Source organism: Hyperolius riggenbachi, chromosome 3 (assembly GCF_040937935.1).
Source record: "Hyperolius riggenbachi isolate aHypRig1 chromosome 3, aHypRig1.pri, whole genome shotgun sequence".
Lineage (NCBI taxonomy): Eukaryota > Metazoa > Chordata > Amphibia > Anura > Hyperoliidae > Hyperolius > Hyperolius riggenbachi.
Genome location: NC_090648.1, coordinates 233,129,115 through 233,149,028, shown reverse-complemented (window position 1 = coordinate 233,149,028; position 19,914 = coordinate 233,129,115). Strand labels below are relative to the sequence as shown.

At 42.5% G+C, this 19,914-nt stretch overlaps 1 protein-coding gene across 3 annotated transcripts in view; it reads right to left on the bottom strand.

Annotated features, from left to right (window-relative positions):
- Positions 1-9,867: 9,867 nt before the first annotated feature.
- The window catches only part of TSPAN33 (tetraspanin 33), a 75,863-nt gene continuing 65,816 nt past the window's right edge, over positions 9,868-19,914 (bottom strand). For all 3 annotated transcript variants that reach the window (XM_068275946.1, XM_068275948.1, XM_068275947.1), the window contains 2 exons: positions 19,697-19,858; positions 9,868-15,540 (listed from right to left, as the gene is read on the bottom strand). In XM_068275946.1, coding sequence (XP_068132047.1) covers positions 15,439-15,540; positions 19,697-19,858 — 264 coding nt within the window. In that variant the 3' untranslated portion in view covers positions 9,868-15,438. The remainder of the gene's footprint in view (positions 15,541-19,696; positions 19,859-19,914) is intronic.

Sequence of the window (19,914 nt, the reverse complement as noted above, 5' to 3'; positions counted from 1 at the left end):
CAACGCGTTTCACGGGACTCAGCCCGCTTCCTAAGGTCAATAAAACAGATAACCTTAACAATAGCCGTGCGGAGCTCGGGGCGCATAGATAAAAAAAAAAAATCTATGCGCCCGAGCTCCGCACGGCTATTGCTAAGGTTATCTGTTTTATTGACCTGAGGAAGCGGGCTGAGTCCCGTGAAACACGTTGTCTACTGTATAACAGTTATTTTAATAAAGACTCATTTTTCTACCCACGTGAGTCTTCTTTGGAGGTAAGAGACCTCCTCATCATACCATATATTTTTATTTATTTTTATTTATCTAATTTTATGAGTAAAATTATCTAGCTGTTGCTACAACATACTTTTGGGCGCCTCCACCAACGCGCTTCACTTGTATACTCCACACCTCCTGGAGGTGTCATCCCTATCCCTGGGTGACATTATCTACCGGGAAATAGGACTAAAGGAGGAGAGCGACCACCCAGATCCAGAGGGTCCGGGATACCAAGCGGAGACAGTTATCTTTCCGCAGGCATTTACGGTGGTTGCAGGACTGCTACCTACCTTTGTGAGTATATCTTATTCACAAATGTACACCTCCAATTTATTCTAACAATACTGCACCATAAGGGCTCCCGGTCTCACCTTTCCTACAGGTCAAGGTTAACCCTCTCCATAGTGAAGGGAGCACCCGAGACCCACACAGATACACTCTTCTCCTTATAGCTCACTCCACCTGCCTTCACCCTTGAAGAGAGACGCGTTGTCATGGCAATGGCTGATATGTCATTCAGAAATGGACCAGAAATGGTCCGCCTTGAACCAATGAGTATCCTTCCTGGTGCTAGGGAGGATTCCCATTGGTCTTGTGCAATCCAATGGGAGCCATATGCTTCTGCCAGGACTCCGACAGATATACTGGGGCTTGTCCCTGAGCCCAGCAGCGTTACCAGCAGTGGTGGATAACCTGAATGTGGCAGAAGACACAGAAGACAGGTGAGTAGATCCGGAATGGAGGGGGAAAACAGCCTAGGGGGCTTGTATAGATTCCATGAGCAACTGCAGCATCTATGGACTCCATAAAAATTATGCAGGATACAAACGTGCATTCCGCTCTTGTTCTGTTCCGCTCTGTTTTAAGTGACAAGTGTAAATGGATCCTATAGCCAAGCGCCCTTTTCAGATGAAATTTGCTAGCCAGAGTACAGCTATACTATAGCAGAACTCTGGCCCACTCTAGTGCCCACATAACACATTCGGTATCGGCCCACTCTGGCACCCACATTACACAATTGGTACCGGCCCACTCCGGCGCCCACATTACACATTTGGCACCCAAATTACCAGGTGCGTTAGGGGCCCATTTTGCCAGCACTGCTAAAGTAACAAGTCAGAACTGTTTTATTCCTACCAGATGCATAGCTACCAACTGTCCCTCTTTTAGAGGGACAGTCCCTCTTTGGGGACCCTGTTCCTCTGTCCCTCTTTCTCCCTCATTTGTCCCTCTTTCAGGACTGATATACAGATCTATGTAAATAGATGTATTTTTCTACTGAAAATTAGTTTAATTGACCCTAAACTTTATTCCTATCCTCTAAATTGATATATTTCTTATTTTCAAATGTTAAAGCGGAATATAACCCTGCATTTCTTCTTTGCTCTAATAGATTATTTACAGCATATTATATGCAACCAGCATATTTTTTTTTACTAGAACAGCATTCAAAGGGTTACACACAGGACTTAGAAGTTCCCTGCTAGGAAAGCTGGACACATCTGAACTTAGATAATGTTATCTTGTATCTAATTGTATCAAGTGAGGAATGGAGATAAATACTTCTCTGACACTGCAGGCTCTGCTGAACAAAGTCAATTAGAAAGTATTTCTGTTTAAGTTAGAACATGAATAAAGCAGTTCTAAATAAAATGCAAAGTCAGCTCTCAGGGCAAAAAAAGTGTACTTTGGGAACGTATAATTTCTAAATGAATAATAATACTTATGCACAAAAGCAAATATGATAACCGTATGGCATATAAAAAGTAGGAAAACATGTTTTTATTGAATATTATGTCAGGGTTTAATACCGCTTTAATATAAAGGAAAATTAGCCAGGATAGAAAGGACCAGCGTGGTTTGAATAAAAAACAACATATTTTTCCTATGAAATTTTTATAGTATGCGTGATTAGGGGTGTGTCAGGGGTGTGGTTAGATGTGTGGCAGGGGTGTGGCTTATGTGTCCCTCTTTCTGATCTCAAAATGTTGGGAGGTGTGCAGATGTCTGGCTTGACAGTAGTGACACTGTGGTTTTGTTTACTATTCAGGAGATAATTGTTGCTTCATTAGTCCAAACTTATGCTGGGTACACACTATGAGATTTTATGGTCGATTTACTGTCAGATCAATTATTTCCAACATGTCCGATTTGCTTTCCGATCGATTTCCGATTTCCTATTAAAGTTAATGGAAATTGATCGGAAAATGCTCGGAAATCAATCGGAAAGCAAATCAGACATGTTGGAAATAATCGATCTGACAGTAAATCGACCATAAAATCTCAGTGTGTGTACCCAGCATTAGATTCTTGCCATTGGTGTCGCTGAATAAATAGGTGAAAGGGCAGGCATGAGGCATATTAATTTATGAAACTGCAAAAGAATATTAACCAGTACAAATTAATGGGGATACATTTTAAAATTACTATCAATATGATGTCCTATCTTCAAGGTGACAGCTGTGTACAGACACCTTATGCTTGTTATGGTAACCACACCGTTCAATGTGGACACAGAACTAAAAATCAATGTGAGGTAAAGAAGTAAGAAAAAAAAGAAAGCAGCACATGATTTTGTATGCTTCTCAGTCAGCAAGGAGTTAACATACATGAGCTTAGCTCAGCTGTGAGGGTGGGCGCTGGACCTGTGAGACAGGAGGAGGTACCAGGGAAGGGATGCAGAGGGACCACACACACTGTCTTCTACTCCTCCTGCCTCAGCTACTAATCCTCTATGTTTGGAGCAAGCAGGGCAGAAAGCAGCCAAGGGAAAAAAAAAGAAAAACACCAACGTTACCCCAAGCTGCCAGCTCAGAAGAAATCCACTTTAGACTGACTTTCACCCTCACAAACAGCAAGAATGCTAGGAATTCTCTGGGCAGGCAGGAGCGCAGGCCAGCTGAAAAAGTGCAGTATATTTATGGTACATGAATTCACCAGAAATATACTGCTCTTTATTGGAAGCTGGAAGAGAGACTGTCAGTTATGTAAAATTGATAGAATTTAGTGGTCTGCTCAGGCACTTAGGTTTAGGAATTACAGTGCTATTCTCAAAAGAGGAATTAATATTGCGATCAGAAGAGAGGAGTAAATCTTCCCCTTTATAACATTTTGTAAAGAAATGAAAAATGCAATAATTGTGTGAGAGGGATAATCAATATGAACCTAGTATAAAAATATGACAGAAATACCTTAAAGTGAAATAACATTTTTTTTAAATGTGTTTTCATACTTTTTAATACCCAGTTATCACATTTGCTTTTTTGTGCAAGTGTATTGTCTGTTTACAATTTAAAGGGAACCAGAGATTAACGATTCACACAAAATAAACATATCAGTTGATAGCTTGTAAAGAATAAATGCTCTGATAATTTCGCCACTCTGGTGTGCCTTTTTGAGTGTTTTTTTTATCCATTATTGCTCCAGGAAAAATCCAATATGGTCGCCGGCTCATATCACTTCTGCTTCCAGGTTATAAGATGTTCTGGATGTGCTGTCTAGGCTCTATGAGACTATAGACAAGCAGGGCTGCTGCAGCCTTTCATCTGTGTGCTTTCAACTTTATTATTCTGGCATGCTGTGTGGCTGCCTGTAGGAAGTGTCTCTCATAGAAATTAAACTGCATACAGTAGATAATGACTGGCTGCACACTGCACACAGATACACTTGTCTGTTTCAGAGCTTCTCTCTTGGCAGCAGCAGCCCCTCCCATGTCATCAGAGCTCTAAGTATGCAAAGCAGGAAAGCTGAGCCAGGAGGGGGCAGGCTTGGGCTTGAAAAGACTCCACAGAAGACTGACTCAGCTGTAATGATTCCAGGTCAAACCTAGACTGAATGCTTAGTCAGGGATTCTTATCACAGCTGATAACAGACAGATTAGGCAGAGAACAATAAAACTAAAAGCATGGTAGGTGTTTACTGTCATGTTCCCACTGATAAATGTAATAAAATACATGAGGGTGCTTCGTCTCTGGTTCTCTTTAAAGGTTCCCAAAGTACAATTTATCTGCTATGAAGCTGACATTACATTTTGTTGCATAACTGCTATATTTATATATTACAAAGTATCCAGTGATCATTTCTCACCTCTTTCTGGTGGACATTTATCAAGAGTGTCTGAGACAAAATATTGGTACGTTTTTAGAAATCCACGCAGAACTTTCTCAGACATCATTAGAAATCACTAAATACTGCCGTTTCCTTCTTAACCTCTTGAGGACTGCAGGGCTAAACCCCCCTAGTGACCAGGCCATTTTCAGTAAAATTGGCCACTGCAGCTTTAAGGCCAAGCTGCAGGGCCGCACAACACTGCACACAAGTGATTCCCCCCCCCCTTTTCTCCCCTCCAACAGAGCTCTCTGCTGGTGGGGTCTGATCGCTCCCCCCATGTTTGTTTTTTTCATAATAAATATTATTGTTCGTTTTTGTTTTAAAAAAATCCCTGTTTCTTTAAACCCTCTCCCTCCCTCCCCGCAGCCAGCCAATTACGGCGATCGGCTGTCATAGGCTTCTGCCTATGAGAGCCGATCGCTCTCTTGTCCCCCAGGGGGACAGCCGTGTCGCACGGCTGTCCCTAGTGCAGCGCTGCTGCTGATCGCAGCGCTGCACAGTGTAAATAGACGGCGTGATCGCCGTCTAACAGTCTCCCGAGCGGCAATAGCCGCTCGGAGACTGAAAAGGGGGCGTAGCTCCGCCCTCCGAGCATGAGATGCGCACGCAGCGTGCGCGCGATCTCATGCAAATTACAGCCCCAGGACTTTACGCCAATCGGCGTTAGGCGGTCCTGGGGCTGCCGCCGCGGCCACGCCCATCGGCGTGACGCGGTCGGAAAGTGGTTAAACTGTTCTAAAGTAGAGGGAGTTAGGAAGGTTTTTCAGACAGTGCAGTGCATTATTTTAGGTTGACTGACAACACTGACAAGATGTAATGTAAATAAATATATAATATAAATGTATTAGAACTGAAGACTATGAGACTAGCAAAGAGAATCAGTGCCCAGCACTGGAAGGGTTAAGCACAGAAAATCTTCACAGGACACCCGGCAGCAGGCGGCTCTGAGTGAGGAATTCAGCAGGGGAGAGGAGTACTTCACAATCATGCCTAGCCTGCACAATCTGTAGAAGTGCTATTAAAGTATCACGAAAATCATTACATTTAAAATATATATAAACTTACAAATATAAAGTAGTATGTTTCTTTCAGAGTAAAATGAGCCATAAATTACTTTTCTCCTATGTTGCTGTCACTTACAGAAAGCATTAGAATTCTGACAGAACCGACAGATTTTGGACTACTCCATCTCCTCATGGGGGGTTCTCAGGGTATTCTTTATTTTCAAAAGCACTTGCACCAACCAACTGTCAAAAAGTGTACGGATAGCAGGGAGGCTGGCCAGCATCTTTGTATAATTCTTTTTCAGGGAGTGTCTTTATAAAGAATAAAGGCCATGCTGAGAATCCTCTATAAAGAGATGGACTAGCCTAAAACCTATCGGTAATGTCAGATCTCTACTACCTACTGTGAGCGAAGCTACATAGAAGTAATCTATGGCTCATTTTACTCAGGAAGAAACAGTCTTCTTATTTGTATGTGTTTACATTATATTTTACATTTTAAGATTTTTGCGACAGTGGTCCTTTAAGCACTTAATCTGCATCAGTTTAGGGATGGATCTGCACGTTTCTTAACTGTAGTGCAGTTCTAGAAATGCATGCTAAACTGACGCTATTAAGTAGGATTTAAATGGGTACTATGGTGAAAATTATGCTGTTCCATTTTACCCACCATCAATTATGTAATATGGACAGCATACATTTCACCATAGAGCCTGTGTTAAGAAAAATAGCTCCTAAATGGGAGGCAGTGTTTAATACAGACTACTGTTCAGTCCGATGAGGCAGCATCAGAAAGACAGTTTGGCAAACCTAACAGGGTAGTAAATAGAACATGAATAATACAGAAATGGTCTAAATTCACAACACTTTCAAAACTTTGTGCATGGCAAATGAACATATCTTACAAAAAAATGCATTAAAAAAACAATGTAAATCAGCTTCCCTATCCTATACCTCACACTAACTTTCCAATATCTACACCTAATACTAACAATCCCCTCCACTTACACCAACCATCCCCCAACCTATGCCTAACACTAACCATCCCCCCACCTACGCCTAACACTAACAATCCCCGTACCTACGCCTAACACTAATCTTCCCCCCTACCTATGCCTAACATTAACCTATCCCTACCTACACCTAAAACTAACCTCCCCCCTACCTACACCTAACACTAACCATCCCCCCCACCTACACCTAACACTAACCATCCCCACACCTACACCTAACACTAACCCTCCCCATACCTACGCCTAACACTAATCTTCCCCCCTACCTATGCCTAACATTAACCTATCCCTACCTACACCTAACACTAACCATCCCCCCCACCTACACCTAACACTAACCACCCCCACACCTACACCTAACACTAACCCTCCCCCTACCTACGCCTAACACTAATGTTCCCCTCTACCTATGCCTAACATTAACCTATCCCTACCTACACCTAACACTAACCATCCCCCCCACCTACACCTAACACTAACCATCCCCACACCTACACCTAACACTAACCCTCCCCCTACCTACGCCTAACACTAATGTTCCCCTCTACCTATGCTTAACATTAACCTTCCCCCTTACTTTAGTGTCTGCTGCAGCTGAAACCCCAGAGCCCATAGTACCTCCCCCAGTGCTTGGCTATACTATAGCTGAGCACCCAGCACCACATCCAATCTTTGCAGCAGATCCCATAGTAACCCCCTCAGCTATGCTATAGCCAAGTGCCCATCCCCACAGCTGAATCCCTGACCCTAAATTGCATTACGCCTAAATTCAAGTGAAAATGATTTAGATTTTCTCTCCAGCGCACACTCTTGCACCAAGTATTAACTGCATTACAGTGTAACTGTGTTACAATTTATCAGAATCCACTTTAAAAGTTATTTAGTGTTTAGTGATGTATTCATTATATTTGAGATAGAAGCTTCTGAGAACCCACTGAGCTCATGAATAGACTGTGGAAAAGAATGATTCTTATTCTTAGATGATATTAAACCTGTCCTGCCTTGCCCTGAGCTTCTTGTGCCAGCTGCCTGCACTTTTCCCATACAGTGACTCATTTATGAATACACTATTTACACCTGCAGTATCAAGCTACAGGAAAGGGAGGAGAGGCTGCAGCCTGTCTTCACTTGAGATGGGAGTGCCCCCTACAGTCTGGATAACAGAATGATTTTACAGTGGGAAAATAAAAAAAGATCCCTTATGATAAATTACATGTAACTTTATTGAGAACATTGTTACAGTTTTCTGTATTTTAAGTAAAGGTGTAACCATGATCCTGATTAATAAGGTTTTTTTTCCTGAGCAGGAGAACATAAGTGAGACTTATGTGTTATTGGACTGGCATGCAAAAAACCCAGTCAGATTTTTGGATTATTATGGCTCTGTACATATTAACAAGCTGACACATCATTGCATTCCAGCGGTTCTGGAGGTGTGTTTAGCTTCTAAGGGTACAATGGTTAATTTGCATATATTCAGCAGTGGTGCCTGGGAGACATCTCGAGCTCACTCCAACCTGAATTATCGCAAATTCTTTCTGTTTTAGGAAAGCAAACTTTTGTTTTAGATTTTTTAAAGGGATACATGGAGTGACATTTGACATGATGAGATACAGGCCCAATCTGGCTTAAAACTAGGCTGTGTGCCTTTTTTTCTTACTGTAAGGGCCGTTTCAAATGGGTGCCTGAATCAGCCCTAAGGGCCTGTTCCCACTAGCTGTGAATTCTCATCACATCAAACTGTGGCTAATGTATCTCAATGAAGTAGTTTACATTGCATGTGAATTTTCAATCGTTATGCGATGCGACCCAGGGAATTGATGGATGGCATGCTGCAGTTTTCCGCAGCACGCATCCAATTCCGCTGAACACTCAGAGACAGCCGCATTCGGACTTCCGTAAGACAACCAGAAGACACCCGCGGCTGTGAGTTTCTCTGCAAACTGCAGTCAGACTGTAACAGTAATACTGAGAGGGGTTGTAAATCTCGCTAGCTAAAGGTACAAACACATGCATAATTACCATCACCTGCAGACAGTTTTTGTGCGCCACACCTGGACAAAATGTACGTGGCCACACATCAGAATGCGGACGTGGTGAAGGGTGGAGTCAAATGTAGAAATGCTGTTTAGATAGCCAGATTTACCCCCTTCCCCCATTTAGATGTGCCCCTGTCCCCTGTTCAGATGTACCCTCCTTTAAAGTCAAATGTGCCCCCCTATAGATAGCCAGATGTTCCCCCCTTTAGATAGCCAGATGTGCCCCCCTTTAGATAGCCAAGCGTGTCCCACTTTTTCTACTGCTGTTAACACTTCTGCACTCCTCTGCAGAGGCAGGGAGAGAAGCAGGGGCACTATGGGCAACCAGCAATCCGCCTCTCACCCATGTGGAGGTGCAGAGGCTGTGCTGAGCCCCCTTACAGTGCTGTGCCCATGTGTCCCCCCTTGCCCACCCATAGCTACTCCTCTGACAGTGGGACGTTGCGGAGCTGCACTGTAAACGCAGCTTACCACACTGCAATGATAATCCTATGGGACGTTCACGTATGTTAACATTGTGACATGTAGTGTTATGGTAGCGCACTGCAGCAGTGCGTTACCTCTAAATGCACATTACCAGGCACAGGAAAGCATACTTTTCTTTGCCTGTATGCTTTAATGTACCTACTGCATGCAACGGTAATGCAGCATTAATATGCGCTATTACCTTTTTTTTGCGTTGTGTTGTAATGCTGCATTGTGACTTTAATGTCGCATTACAACGCAATGCCACAGTCCCACTGTGAATGTAAACTAGAAGAGTAAAGGAGTCGGCACTAGTAGCTGACGGCAACCTAATTGGGGGTAGGTGGATGGTTCAATGTGCCCTCGGATAGGCCAAATACATCAGATCAAATACAGGAGAAAAGTAGAATCCGGGCACCATGAGCTGCAGTTACCACACTTTATTACATCCCCAATCACAGACAGATACAGGTGTATAGGGCTGGTCTGACAGCCGTTTCACAAGCAGGCTTGCTTGCTTCCTCAGAGACTGAGGAAGCAAGCAAGCCTGCTTGTGAAACGGCTGTCAGACCAGCCCTATACACCTGTATCTGTCTGTGATTGGGGATGTAATAAAGTGTGGTAACTGCAGCTCATGGTGCCCGGATTCTACTTTTCTCCTGTATTTGATCCACTGTGAATGTAGCTTGAATCTGGATTTCTAACCAAAGTTCTCACTGCAGGTATACCTCTGAGACTTGATTGCAGTAGTACAAAAGCAAATTTACTGTCCTTTCAGCACCCTTTGCAGTGGACTGATGTGACCCAGGAGAAGTTTGCAGACCTTTGCCAGGTAATATGAGACAATTTTTAAAATATTCAGTCCAGGTGTGCAGAGTTATTTATATTAACCAGAATCTTAATAATGCAGGTCCGGTGTGCTCTGGAGCTCCATAGCATCACTCCAAACCAGGAATTCAGATCTATGAAGCCTTTATTTATTTTCAAATTTTATTGGATCAGTTCAAAATGAAAATCTGTAACAGCAATATTCATACAACATATCAAAAGAATAATACTGAAATATACAGACCGAATGTTTCGCTGCACATCCTGTAACATCATCAGGGCCGGTTCAAGTAACAATTGGGCCCTAGGGCAAAATTAGCCTGGGGGCTGCCCAACAGACACCCCCCCTGACCAAAAAGCGTCATTAGGGGCCCTTTGTTGCAGCCAAATTTCACTCCTGGGCCCCTGAGCTGGCTGCTGACCCTCCCCCAATCACCTCCTAACTTAATGAGGACTTCTGCAGTGTCTATGTCAGTGTAGTGTCTCACCTGCCCGCCAGCACAGATGACACGCTACTCTGCCAAAGACTCTGCAGAGTCCCTGGGGAGCAACAGTTAAGATGGGGAGGGACACCTTGGCGGCCCCTACAGGCTCTGGGGCCCTGGGGCAATTGCCTATTTTTCCTATGGTAGCTCCGGCCCTGAACATCATACGTGTACAGTATTATACTGTCTGTGTAAATATACAACATAAGTGAAACATAAACTTACACTTTATTAATGAGTTGCTAAATTTGGTTGTCTCACCTTTCTGAAATAACTGTGAAAGACATGTGCTTTCTCCAACATTACAACACTTTGTGTGAACCATCCTGACTATATACTCCTGTATCCATTTTATATAAGTGTCGGTAAATGAACCTATAGAACCCCTAAGGGCTCATTCACACTAGTAAATGTGTTTAAAATTCATTAAAACGGTGTCATGGTAGCCCGCTGTTTCAAGATGCCCCTTTCTCAAGCCACGGACCAGTATTTGTTATATTGATAGAGGGTGCTGGAAGCAGGGTTGATTAAGGCACACAAGATTTATACTTTCAGTGGCCATCTAGTTCTTTTTCCATAGACTGCATGCTACTTAGGTATACTGACATGGGAACAAACTGGAAGAACTGAACCCCATCAATACTAGATAACACTTCTCACCATGAGGTACATGCTTACTTAAAGAACATCTATACACAAGACTAGTTGGCCATTTCTGTTCCATGTCGGCTGTATAAAAAATAAGAATCTTTTCCTATGAAACTTTCTGCTTTGCTGATGCCAGCTTACAGGCCCAGCACACCAAGACTGTGTGCTTCAGCCTTTAGAATGGAGGCTTCAACCTTGTATTTATTTGTACAATACAACCTCTTAAATGGCTCACCTAGCAACTAACAACTTGCTCTTATTGTATTAAAATGCAGTGTAAAGCAATCCCTGCTAACCCAGTAAAAGGCATGTTCTAAGATCATACAGCAATTACCTGCTGATCCAGTCTACTCCCCTAGCTCACGGTTTCTCAGCATTATTATAGCATGTACCGGTACCTCTTTACAAAAGAGGCTGTTTGCGATATCTCGAGTATATCTCAAGTATCTCGTGACACACAGTCGATAGAATCTAAGTTATTCTGGACCTAAAGAGACTGGAAGATGCTGCATCAATAAACTTTCTGGTTGCCTGATACTGACTATTAAAAGTAGGCCTAATGTTTGAAACTAAAAATAATCTTTATTAATACAGTACAATACCCATACCATTAACTCTGTATTAATGTTAAAACTACAGTAATTGAAAGCAATAGCATTTTTTTTACTTTAATTAACTGTTACCAAATATCAATCAAGGTCATGATTGATCTATCATGGTCTATTTCGTTTCTACCGATTTGCACACAGATAATTTTGTACAACAAGCATCACCAATTTGCACTATACTAAACTCGGGTTCAACCACCTGGTGGCTCAGCAGTTCAGCTCCCAGTGCCGATATATTTTAATACTATTGAGTGGTTATAATATATGTGAGGATATCGCATATGGTATATTTTTGCAATGAGTTTTATGGGTTACAAACTTTTTTAAGGGTAGGAACACAATAGGCAGAATCGCAAATGCGTTTTCCACTATGTGCTATGGAAAACACATATGCGATTCTGCCCAGTGTTTTCCTACCCTCAATGTTTTTAACTAATTGAACTATCATAAGTGTCTATTGTCTATAATTGATGGATCATATGAAATAAAGACCGTATGTAAATATTAAATATTTTTTTTCTAAACACAATTGAGTGGTGCTATTCTTCTGTGTTTTCTTTTTGATAATTTCTTTAACCGTAGCTCATTCTTGCTTATGCAGGTGATGCGGACATCTCATTTTGTGGTTAATAAAGGTTACATTACTGTGTACTGGGTAGACACTGCATCCGGATCATCAGGAATGTAGCTGGGACAGGATCAGGAGAAGTGGGTGATGGCTGCTTGAAAGTTCTGGTTAACGGAGATTGTACTGTCTATGTATTTGTGATGTGTGATTTTTAAGTATTAAATGTTTTTCAAACATTTATGCTTTTAATGAACTAAGAAATCTTATGAAGGTTTCGTTATACATCACTTAAAGATGTTTAATTGCAAAACTTACTGACAATGAACAATTCAAGCACCAGCCTTGGAAGCCCCTGGCCTGAACCTACAGTCTAGCTGACAAAGCACACCCTTCCATGACAGGTTTGCTGATATTCATATAGTGAACTAACTTGTCTGGCATTAACATTACACATCCTGTATGCACCAGCCTCTAAATCTTTGGTCCTCCATGTGGAGGGAGAGGTTATCACAGCAATGCCTATGAATATTTACACGGTGGTAGTAAAAAATGACACAAGAAAGTCTAGTCATTGATATTGATCACTCGTTGCTGAGTAAAATTCCAGTGTCATTACAGAGATACTAGATTGTAATGCTGATCACCTAGCAAGGTATGTAGACTAAACACCTGATCAGCATACTTGTTCCAGGTCACTGATGCAGAAAATAACATAACCAGAGGTCCAGCACTGTAACCAAACATTTTTGTTTATAAAACAAAGCAGTCAAGATGCCATCCTTCATATCTCACTAAATATAGGTATTCTTTGTTCTAATGAGTTGTCTTCTAAACTAACCATGAGCCAGACCAGCCTATCAGCAGACATCTTGTCCCTGCCAGGCTAGCATACTCATTCCAATGTAGAGAGGGAAGAGGGAGAAGTCTGAATGAAGCTTTAGTCTTGAAAACTTTCCATTTTACTAGATTTAGTAACGTATTCTCCTAAACCTACGCACCTTTGACGGATGTCATTCGTCTGGGATCAGAACCTGATCCCCTTGGGTGACATCACTGGGCTGGGCTGCACGCATGCAGGTCAGCTGTGTAGATGATGAAGCGCTGTGTTGCTATGGGGGGGGGGGGGGGGGGCAGGGGACGATGATGAGTGGCATGTGCGTAGCGTCATGCAGGGACAGGTGAACTGTGTAGATGATGATGCACTGTGTTGCTATGGGGGGACAGAGAGAAGATGAGTGGCATGTGTATAACGTCATGCGGGGGAGAGTTGTGAACAATGGGATTGGCATCGCTGAGGGTGAGTAGATCCGCCCAGCAGATCACTCGTGGTTTGGGGGTCAGGGGTCACCAGCTGCCGTACACACGCCTGATTATCAGCTGAGTCATCTCAGCTGTCAGGCGTGTGTACAGGCGTTAAAGAAAATGGAACAATCCTATATAAAAATAAAAGGATTTATATCAACTTTGCCCTGATCTGATCGCAACCACAGTGGCTGATACTTTGTGATGCAAAATGATTAATTTAAGAATACTCTGGTCCCTGTTAAAGGGAAATGTAACTTTTGTGAAGAATAAAAAAAATGTGTATCTATCATTATTTAAATAATGTCAACATCCTCCGCAGCGCTTTACAGGTTATATAGTCATGTCACCAACTGTCTCAAAGACATATGTCCATTGTAAGTAGTCTAGGGCAAATTTAAGGGGAAGCATATTAACTTATCTGCATGTTTTTGTGATGTGGGAGGAAACCCATGCAAACACAGGGAGAACATACAAACGCTGTGCAGATAGTGCCCTGGCTGGGATCTGAAATTGGGAACCCAGCGCTGCTAGGTGAGAGTGCTATCCACTACCCCATCACAACTATAAAATTGTACCTTTTTTTCAAACCACCTGCCTTAAAGTGGACCCAAATTAAAAATACGAGATTTCAGAAATAAAATCTATTTTCTAAATTATAATAATAAATAGCAGCCTTTTTTGAGCTGCATGATGATAAATATAAAATATTTTACATTTATTGGAGGAACCCCTCCCTTCCTTTCATATTGCCGGGACAGAATTCGACAGACTGGTGGAGGAGATAAAAAACAAAAACAAAATGCAGGCTGCTACTGATGATGTCACAGGGGAGGTGATCTCAGCTTGTGTGAGATTTCACATAGACGATGCCCCTGTGAGGGAGGGTAGCTGATGACAAACACACCCATTATCTAAAACCTCCTACTAAGCTCAGAAGTAATGGCTGTCACCTGTATAACCCTAGTTATGAAAAGAGAAGGGTGAAAAGCATGCACTGAAATGCTCATAGGCTTGAAGGAGTGTTTATTTATCTTTGTATGTGTCAGAGTGGTGCAACTAAATATTTTGAATTAAAAAAATGTTTGGTTTGTGTCCGCTTTAAGTGGGCTTCCAGCATTATGTTCATTCTCTGGCTTTCCTAAAACTCATTGAGCTGTGTATAGTCAATAACAACACATTGAGTCTAAGCTATGCTGGCCACTATAGACATGGTGAGACAAAAAAGGGTATCAAAGTTTCTGGTGCATATTATGATTCACAAATATTGTGAAGTAAATGATACAGGTGAATTAGACAACACAAAGGGTTATACACCCCCACTCCCATGTCATGTGATGGCTGGAAATGATCCCTGCTAGATCAGTAGATTTTGTGCCAAATGATAGTAACACAATATTAATATGCTTGGGTCAGGGGAGGTGAAGTGGTCAGATAAAGACTTGGGTAGTATGCTATAATAAAGAGTTAATCCATGTGTTAGGAAGAAGGTCTCCATTGGTTCAAGTGATACTGAAACGACTTAAAAAAAAAGTCAGATGATCACCTATGGAGATTGAAGGCTCTGGATCCTATAGGGCATTCCTGTTCCTCTTTTGTTGTCCTTGTTCCAACACTGTCACACCCATTGCAGGCGTTTGACCAACTGTTCGCTCGACAATGCACCGGGCAGGTTGTGCATATGCTAGATTCTCAGCAAAGACAGCCCTGGCCAGCTGCCCCGCCCTTCGTTTGTGTGTACAAGGCTGTACTTTGATAAGAGCTGAGGAACTATGATAGCTAAAAATGCAAAATAATTATTCTGAAATCACAGGTATGTAAATGTAACTAGACAAACACTGCAAAGTTTATGCCAAAGAGGCTTTGCAGTCTTGCATTTTGACCTTCAAGTATTACGGTAATTGTAGTCCTTGAAACATTACAAAGTAACAGTCTGTATGAGTTTGGCTCCAGATGCTTTTGTGAGGGGATAGTTTTGACTATCCTGCCTTCCTCCATTAAGCATGGTGACATCTTCAAACAGTATTTGGAGTCCTTTGTAGCTCTTCCCTGCCTGAGGCAGAGTCACAGCTGCTTACAGCAGAGTAGCCCACTCATGCTTGTCTTTTTGTCAGTACCAAGGATCTGACCGATGCTGTTGGTTATACGTCTGCAGTTTTACTTGGTCTTTTATCTGGTTGACTAGGACCTGAGAAAGGAGAATTCCAACCAGCTAGGTAAAAAAGAAGGGAAAAAAAAAGTAGTTACTGAGATCATAAAAAAAATATATATATATATATATTGTATTGTTTTTGTTAAGAGTGGAAAAGGGTTAGAACCAGGGGCATAACTATGGTTCTTTTGGTCCCCCAGCAAAAATCAGCCAAATGGCTCTCTCCCAAAAATTACAGTAGCTTCCAATCCTCCCCCACTCAAAAGTCACAATGAAAGGTGTCGTCTCCTCCTCCAATTGGGTGGAGCTGCAGTGGCAGCAAAGCATTATTCATTAATTGCTCCCGGTGGTAGCAGAGGTCCTCTCTCCTCAACAGTGAAGCTCATTGCCTCACTGTGCAGCCAATCACCTTGCCTTTCCATTCTCTGCATGTTGAGAGGTTCATAGTGAATGGCTGCACAGCGCTCAGCTACATTGGAAAGGAATGAGGAGTACCTGTCCTGCCACTGGGAGCAGGTAATGTATAACTCCCCACTGCCGCTTCTATTCTGCATGTTATCCGATGAGCAGGCCTCCTTAGCCCCACCGCCTCATGATGGTGAGGGGCTTTTGCTACATCCCCGGTTAGAACCTAAGTGCAGTTTTTATAGTAAGCCCACTAATTGTCCCAGTGTGAATGGGCCCTAAGAGTTTGAACTGAAAGCTCTGGGTAATTGGTAGCCAATGAAGAGCTTGACAGACGGGGGCAGCAGAGGAAGAGCGAGAAGATAGATGAATGAGATGAGCAGCCGAGTTCAGAACAGATTGGAGCGGTGCCAGTCGGTTAATTGGTAATCCACAAAGTAGTAGGTTACAATAGTCCAGATGAGATATTATTAGAGCATGTATTAACATTTTAGTTGTGTCTTGAGTGAGAAAAGGTCAGGAGCTGGTTAGGGAGTGAATGTGAGGTATAAAAGAGAGAGAAGAGTCAAATATTATCCCTAAGTACCGTGCTTTGGGAACTTAAGTTATGGGAGTATTATTAACATTTATTGTTATTTCAGGCAGAGAGGTGGCCAGAGACGGTGGAAAAATGATTAGTACTGTTTTACTCATATTAAAGAGAACCTGTACTGAGTAAAATTATTTAAAATAAACACATGAGGTAACTTCAAATGAACATTACATAGTTACCTAGCCATCAGTTCCTCTCAGAAGCTCACCATTTTCTGCTTACAGTGATCTCTTCCAGTTCTGACAACATTTTGTCAGAACTGAAATATATCAGTTTCTGCCAGTTATATATCAGTTGCTGTCAGTTACAGCTGAGAGGAGAACTGATGTGTCCATGTTTCCCTATGGCTCAAGTGGGCGATGTTACAGTTTAACAGTGTGCTGACCAGAAAGCTGTTATGGGGTAATAGCCATTTTCAAAATGGAGGACGGAGAATTCTATTGATCACAGTGGACAAACAGGACGCAGGAGAGGAAAAATAGATTGAGGAGTAGACTACACAGGAGGTAAGTATGACTTGTGTATGCTTATTTTGACTTTTAATTTTCAGTATAGGTTTTCTTTAAGTTTTAAAAAGCGAGAGGACATGAAGGAGGATACAGCTGACAAGCAGTCGGGAACACGTGTGAGGAGGGAGTTGAGGTCTGGGGTCACTCTCATGCACACCTACAGGACTTCTCAAGTAGCTCCCACCCTATGGAACTCGCTCCCACCCCCCACCCCCCGCTCAGACTAGCTCCTTCCTTCAACACCTTCAAGCAAGCCCACAAAACACATTTCTTTAAATAGCCTATCCCCCATCTACCTCACCCACATTTAACATTGTAAGCCTTTGGCAGGGTCTACCCCCCTTAGTGTGTCCTTCTTGATCTTGCAAGTAATGTCACCCTTCTCATGAACTAACTAGGAATTGATTTGCTGGGACTCTGTAAAATCGCATGCTCATGCACCTTATACCCTGTCTGCATGTATAGCCTTGTGCTATGTTGTATAACTGTTTGCTACCTCTCTGTCTGTCACCCCTTGTTTACGTTGTATGTATTACTATTTAATGTCCAGCACTGCGTCATATGTTGGCGCTTTATAAATACAATAAATAATAATAATAATACTTCCTGTTCAGAGATATAATGCTTATATTTTGTTCAGTTGTTAAACTTATTTTCTGAAAAGCAGCCTTCACTGGACAAATCCCAGTAATAAATGTATAGGTTCTAATAAGCATTTGTTTTCAGAAACTAGCATTAACTCAAACCCTCTTCATTACTATTATATAGCTTGGGCTATAACTGGAATAGTTTTACAGTTGTCACACAACAAAAAAAAAAGAAAAAATAAGCAGCTTGGGGATACCCACCCACAGATACACAACATCCTGCTGTCTCTATTTATCTATAAATTATGCGATTTAGAAATAATTGTATTTCAATGCAGCACAGCTGTAATAGAGAACCCTTATACAGATAAGTCCTTTGGCCAAAGTCCAGTGATGCATTCTGTTAATATGGGAAGGGGAGGAGGGACATTGGTGTGATGCACATTATAGTGGCTTCCACAGGGCGAGGTAAGCCTTTACATGATCATATTTAGTAAAGAAAAAAGTAATGTGAATTGAGATCCAGAGCTTCACTTTTAGCGAAGAAAGTAATCCATCATACTAAGAATCGTTAAAGGGTATCTTAAAGGGAACCTAAACCAAAGATAAAAAAAAAAGTTTCGCTCTCCCGGGGCTCCTATCAGCCCCCTGCAGCCACCCTGTGCCCACGCTGTCCACGCCAGGAGGTTGAACAAGGACATGCACAGCCGAGGATGCGCGCAGTGCAGTGGTCATCGACTGGCCCAGTCGCCGAGATCGAAACTGAGCCGTTGCGGGGGACCAGAGGATCGTTCCAGGACGACGTGCACAGGGCGGCTGCAGTGGGCTGGTCGAAGACCCAGGTAAGTAAAAAAAAATGTTTTATCTTCGGTTTAGGTGCCCTTTAAAGAGACTCCGTAACAAAAATTGCATCCTGTTTTTTATCATCCTACAAGTTCCAAAAGCTATTCTAATGTGTTCTGGCTTACTGCAGCACTTTCTACTATCACAGTCTCTGTAATAAATCAATGTATCTTTCCCCTGTCAGACTTGTCGGCCTGTGTCTGGAAGGCTGCCAAGTTCTTCAGTGTTGTGGTTCTGCTATGACCTCCCCCTTCCAGGCCCCTCTGTGCACACTGCCTGTGTATTATTTAGATTAGGGCAGCTTCTCTCTTATCTTTTACAAGCTGGATAAATCGTCCTCTGAGCTGGCTGGGCTTTCACATACTAAGGAAATTCAGACAAGGGCAAAGCTGTTTGCAGGAGAAAAACAAGCAGCCTGAAACTTCAGTGCATGAGAGATGCAGGGGGAAAGAAACACACAAATGATCTCTTGAGATTCAAAAGGAAGGCTGTATACAGCCTGCTTGTGTATGGATGTATTTTCTATGTGTGGACATACTGTACATCAACCTACTTCCTGTTTTGGTGGCCATTTTGTTTGTTTATAAACAAACTTTTTAAAACTGTTTTTAACCACTTTTAATGCGGCGGGGAGCGTCGAAATTGTGACAGAGGGTAATAGGAGATGTCCCCTAACGCACTGGTATGTTTACTTTTGTGCGATTTTAACAATACAGATTCTCTTTAAGGTACCCTTTAATGATTCTTAAGGTCCGTACACACGTCGGACTGCAGGCAACGACGGGTCCGTCGTTACCTCCCGCTGGGTGGGCGTGCCAATGACAGTCCGGCGTGTGTACGCACTGTCGGCGGACTGATACGGCTGTTTCAGAGCGATCCGCCCGGCGGATCGCTCTGAAACAGCCGTATCAGTCCGCCGACAGTGCGTACACACGCCGGACTGTCGTTGGCACGCCCACCCAGCGGGAGGTAACGACGGACCCGTCGTTGCCTCCAGTCCGGCGTGTGTACGGACCTTTAGTATGATGGATGACTTTCTTGGCTAAAAGAGAAGCTCTGGACCTCAATTCACATTGCTTTTATCTTTACAAGATATCATCAGCTCATATGTCTGGATCTAAAGAGTGTTTTGACTTGCAGTTTTCATTTTAATCAGTCACTTTTTATTACCCAGGTTTGTGGAAGCAAAGGAAAGTGCACTAAACGGAATACACTTGGGTGCTGGAGAGTCCCTCTCTAACGTAAGTAGAAAAGACAAAATAAATCATTATGTTTATTACCTGAGGAATTGCAAGTCCAAGCGCAACCCCACCCAGCAAGAAGAGGTTACTGTGAAGCCAGTTAACTAGCTTGTCAATGCAGCCATTGGTGTAGATAAATTCTCCTGCTTGCGTATAGTCTAGATTCTGCATGCCGTGTCCACACATGGTATTTATAACAGCCTTCAAAAGAACAGGGAGTGATTTGTGATACTCAAGTAACAGCTTGCAGCATATCA